The sequence below is a fragment of the Bison bison genome, unplaced genomic scaffold, assembly GCF_000754665.1.
Source record: "Bison bison bison isolate TAMUID 2011002044 unplaced genomic scaffold, Bison_UMD1.0 scf7180017864285, whole genome shotgun sequence".
NCBI classification, from domain to species: Eukaryota; Metazoa; Chordata; class Mammalia; order Artiodactyla; family Bovidae; genus Bison; species Bison bison.
In genome coordinates this window covers 213684-218379 of record NW_011494857.1, presented here as the reverse complement: position 1 = coordinate 218379, position 4696 = coordinate 213684, and the positions used below count along the sequence as shown (strand labels likewise).

The 4696-nt window shown below is 49.9% G+C and overlaps 2 protein-coding genes across 2 annotated transcripts in view; both read right to left on the bottom strand.

Moving 5' to 3' along the window:
- Window positions 1–1115, bottom strand: part of LOC104995710 (zinc finger protein 664-like) — a 9061-nt gene extending 7946 nt beyond the window's left edge. The window contains exons 1-2 of the mRNA XM_010849690.1: window positions 1062–1115; window positions 22–160 (exon numbers count right to left, since the gene is read on the bottom strand). Coding sequence (XP_010847992.1) covers window positions 22–160; window positions 1062–1115 — 193 coding nt within the window. The remainder of the gene's footprint in view (window positions 1–21; window positions 161–1061) is intronic.
- A 3114-nt stretch (window positions 1116–4229) lies between these two features.
- The window catches only part of LOC104995709 (chromosome unknown open reading frame, human C19orf68), a 25396-nt gene continuing 24929 nt past the window's right edge, over window positions 4230–4696 (bottom strand). The window contains exon 7 of the mRNA XM_010849688.1: window positions 4230–4696. Coding sequence (XP_010847990.1) covers window positions 4577–4696 — 120 coding nt within the window. The 3' untranslated portion in view covers window positions 4230–4576.

The following is a 4696-nucleotide window of genomic DNA, read 5'->3' as shown; positions in this document are numbered from 1 at the left end:
CCCCCCCGCCCCCAACCTCACCCATTCTACTTCCATCCGACCCTGCGCCCGGAACCGCTCTAGTAAAACTCCGGGCGGCAGATTCTACTGCGCAGGCGCCCACGCTTAGCGGTCGGAGCTGGAGGCGCTCAGCTTGCCGGGAGTTGTAGTTTTCTGGCTGCTACAGCGGAGACACCGGTGGCCAATGGGTGAGTCAGATAAAAACAGTTACTGAAGCTGAGAATCGTCTGGCAGTCTCCAATGTCACCATAGCAACAATGAGGCATGATGAAGCACTAGCCCTGCAAGCCAGGCTGCCATTTTTATTCTTTCATCTTTCTTGTTCAGTGCTCACTTTGCGCTGGACACTGTTCTAAGCACTGGAGATACAGTGGGAAACAAAATAGAGCTTATACTTTGACGGGGAAAGAGGGACTATTAATAACAAGGAGGAACACATTGTTAGAGCAAATCGATAGAGCAAACGGTATATTAATAGGTAATTGAAATGCTTTGGGAGAAGAGGGAATGCAGATTATGTGAGAACATCCGTACACACCCTAATTCATCTATTTCACAAAGCCCTGTGAGAGAGGTACCGCTGTCCCCAATCAGTAACAAACAGAGATTAAGCTACAGAAACAGAGATTAAGCAACAGAAGGGCACATGGCAAGGAGTGGAGCAGGGATGTTAACCAAGACCAGTGCTGACCTGGTAGAGATGTATGGCACAATTTCAGGCAGTGATAGCGCGTGTGAAAAATAGAGCAGAGAAAGGGGGTGGAATGGCTCTTTAAATGGACAGTTTAGGGATGGCTTTTAGAAGAAGGTGACATTTGAGCAGAGGCCTGAAGGGATTGTGCTGGGCATGTAGAGCGTGTAGAGGTCCAAGGGTCACTGAACTTTAGAGTTTTCTCTTGCCTTCCCCAAGGGAAAACTGTTACACACGCTGTTCCCTCTGCAGAGAATGCACTTCCCCATTCTTACCCTGTCAAATGCATCCTTCAAGATCTAGTTCTCTGAAGAAACTTTTGCTCTGTCCCGTTTTGCTGACCATAAACCTCTTCTTCCTCTGCACTCACATCCAATCCATTTGTCACAAGAAAGCTGCCAGGGGTAATTTTATTTCTGTACATCCAGTCGAGCCATGGGTGTGTGTGTGTCATTCACTCAATCGTGTCAGATTCTTTTCGACCCCATGGACTGTAGCCCACGAGGCTCCTCTGTTCATGGAATTCTCCAGGCAAGAATACTGGAGTGGATTGCCATTTCCTTCTCCAAGGGGATCTTCCCAACCCAGGGATCGAACCTGGATCTTCTGCATTGCAAGCAGATTCTTTACTGTCTGAACCACCAGGGGCGCCCCATCAAGCCATGCCCTTGTGTGAAAAAAAATTTTTTGTGAGATTTTACCCCATCTCTTTTTAAAAAATTAATTTATTTTGCTGCATCGCGGGGCACCGACTCTTTAGTTGTGCTGTCTGGGCTTTAGTGGTTGTGGCGTGTGGGCTTAGCTTCTCCTCAGCATGTGGGATCTTTGTTCCCCCAAACAGGGATGGAACCCACATCCCTGCATTGCAAAGCAGATTCTTAATAACTGGACCACCAGGGAGCACCCCCCCCCACCCCACATGAAAAACTGAATGGCTTCCCACTGCTCCCAGAATGAAGACTCATCTCCTGTTCCTCCTGTATGTTTAAGGTCCTGATGTCACTATCCACATCTCTGCCTTTCTCATACCCTGACCCTCTTCTACTAGCCCTTCTTCAATTTACAGTACAGCTGAGCTCTTTCCCTCCTAGGACTCTCCCTAACCCACGTCCAAGAATCTAAGTATAAAACAGTTAAGTGGGGAGGTTTGGGACATTGATGTGCACTGGACTGCGGTGGGGTTTGCCTGCTCAGAATTCTTACTGCCTCCTTTCTTGAACAACCCTGCCTCTTTGGAACTTCCCTGGTGGTCCAGTGGCTAAGACTCCATGCTCCCAATGCAGGGGACCTGGGTCCAATCCCTGGTCAGGGAACTAGATCCCACATGCTGCAATGAAGACCCAGTGGAGCCAAATAAATAATAAATATAAAAATCCCCCAAACTCCTCAATCTTTGTGATCCTGTACATTCTGTCTGCCCCGTCGTCCTATTATAGGAATAGGCAGGTGTCCAGGCTGACTGATCAGAACAGTGATTCTCCGAGCATGGTCTTTAAACCAGGTGCGTCAGCATCATTAGACATGTAAATTCTCAGGCCCTTCCTCAGACCTACTCAGTCAGAAATTCAGGGTGATGTCTATGTCTTAACAAGGTCTCTGGGTAATCAATTTCCTGAGGCTTGCTCAAGTTTTTGAGTAACACATAAACAAGAGACAATGAAAGACAAAAACAATCAATGCTTATCATTAAATAGCTTTGAAGTGTCATGGTTGTTACACAGTATTAACACAACCATAGATAACTGATACTGATACTCTTGGTACATCTGAACAGTTTCTTCTTTGAGACTTGATACAGGGATGCTGATGGAAAGGGGACCAAAATCTGAGGATATGAGATTAGGGCTCCAAGTCACTATCTTTCTCAGCCAAAGGAGATTGCCTTCTTTTGAAAGAACCCACACACAAAAGGCAGAAGCACAGAGGAGAAACCTGACATTATCTGAGCTCCTGGATTCAGCTGCACTTGAAGCCTCTGATTTCCCAGTGATGTGACTGGCTGGACCCCCTTTTATATCAAGCTCCTTTGTTGCTACTCAAAGTGTGCTCCACAGTCCAGCAGCAACCGCATCATTGGAGAACCTTATACAATCTTGGGGGCTTCCCTGGTGGCTCAGTGGTAAAGATTCTGCCTGCCAATGCAGGAAATGCCAGTTCCCTCCCTGGGTTGGGAAGATCCCCTGGAGAAGGAAATGGCAACCCACTCCAGTATTCTTGACTGGGAAATCCAACAGACAGAGGAGCCTGGCTGGCTACAGTCCATGGGGGTGTTGAAAGAGTCAGACATGACTTAGCGACTAAACGACAACAATGATAAAATATCGGGCCCCATTTAGACTGACTGGTGATTCATCCATTCGTAAAATTTGAGAAGTGCTGTGCTATTTCTGCCTGGATTTCTATCACCTGCAGGAGAATTCAGTCCCCCACATCACCTACAATAACAGAAACCCCAACTCCAACTGCCATTAAGTATTAACTTATCTTTATCCTATTTGGAAGCTCCCCAGTAGGCAGACTCCAGATACAGGTTTTTTCTTTCTTTCTTTCCTTTTGGCCACACAGTTTACGGGATTTTAGATCCCTGACCAGGGATTGAACCCGGGCCCTCGGTAGTGAGAATGCAGAGTTCTAACCACTGAACTACCAGGGAATTCCCCAGATTTTCTTCCTCTCTTAGCTCTGTCATCGTCAATGATATCCTTCATTCTCACATTTTATTAAGAGGCTTGTAAGCAGCTCTAGGCCTAACCATTGCATTCCGGGCTTCTCCTTAGGACTGAGAGAACTTTTAGAAGTCTCCTACCCTAAGCAGACCCACTGGCCTGGATCAGGGCACACGCCCCATCTTAAACCAATCACTGGCATGGACTAGTCACTGGTGGAAAGCATCCACAGGTGATGGCAAGCTGTCCCCATGGCCCACTGGCCCAGGCAAGGGAAGATGGGGCCTGAGCTGCCATGGAGATGGATTCATTTTGGGTCCCCACATTTCATCAAGCCCCTGTAGGGCCTGTTGATAGAAAAAAAAAAAAAATGAGGAGGAACACTGGACCTTTTCAACTGTCCTCTGGGTCTCGGCCTCCCACCCACCCCCAACAAGCCAAGAACTCAGCACGAAAACCAAAATAGTACTGTTTTATTCCAATCTTGAAGCGCCAGAGTCCAGACGGTTACCCTCCCCTGCTGGAGAGCCCTCCAGCCCATCCCATCAGACCCCCGGGGCCCCCCTCTAATTTTGTCTCTTCCGGGAATGACCAACAAGTAGGCAAAGGCGATCCAAGACTCCAGGCCTCAGAGAAATCCCAAATCAAACCCCTCCCATTTCTTTTCTCCCCTTCCTTTCTTTTGCCGGTGTCTTTTCCCCTTCCCTGTGCTTCATCCTCATCTCCTCCTCCCCTCCCCCACCCTCTCCAACCTCCTCTTGCTTGTCTCCATTTCTTCGTCATTTCTGCCTCTTCCCTTGTCCTCTCTCCTCCACGTCTCCTTTGTCCTGTCTCCCCTCCCCTCTCCTTCATCCCCCTTTGCTTTTCTCCCTCCTCCTGCCAGGCTCTCCCCACATCCTGGTGTCCTCCCCTCCCCCAGCTCTATCCCCTTCCTTCTCCTGTCCCGACCTGACCCTGTCTACACTCTCTTACCCCAACTTTCCTCTCCGAAGGAGAATCCCTTGGCTACCACCATCTGCCACGGGACCTCAGAGACCACACTGTCGGCTCCCCTCTCGGATCCAGAGAGGCCAGCTGCCAAGATGGGGCCCCTGGGTACCCCAGGAGGTGGCCGGGGACAGAATGGGGTGGCCCTCTTGGCCTCAGCCCTGTTATCTTTGGGATCGAAGCGTGCCCTCCCGCTCCCACCGTGGAGGGTCACGGGCAGGGGCCGGCAGGCTCAGGGCTCGGGGGCCCTCCCCCAGCAATCTCTGAGCAGGTCCATGTGGAATAAGGCTGCCCCGGTGAGGAGGCGTGCGGCGAACACGTGGCGGCAGGGCAGGCGGCGCGCCGCGTGGAT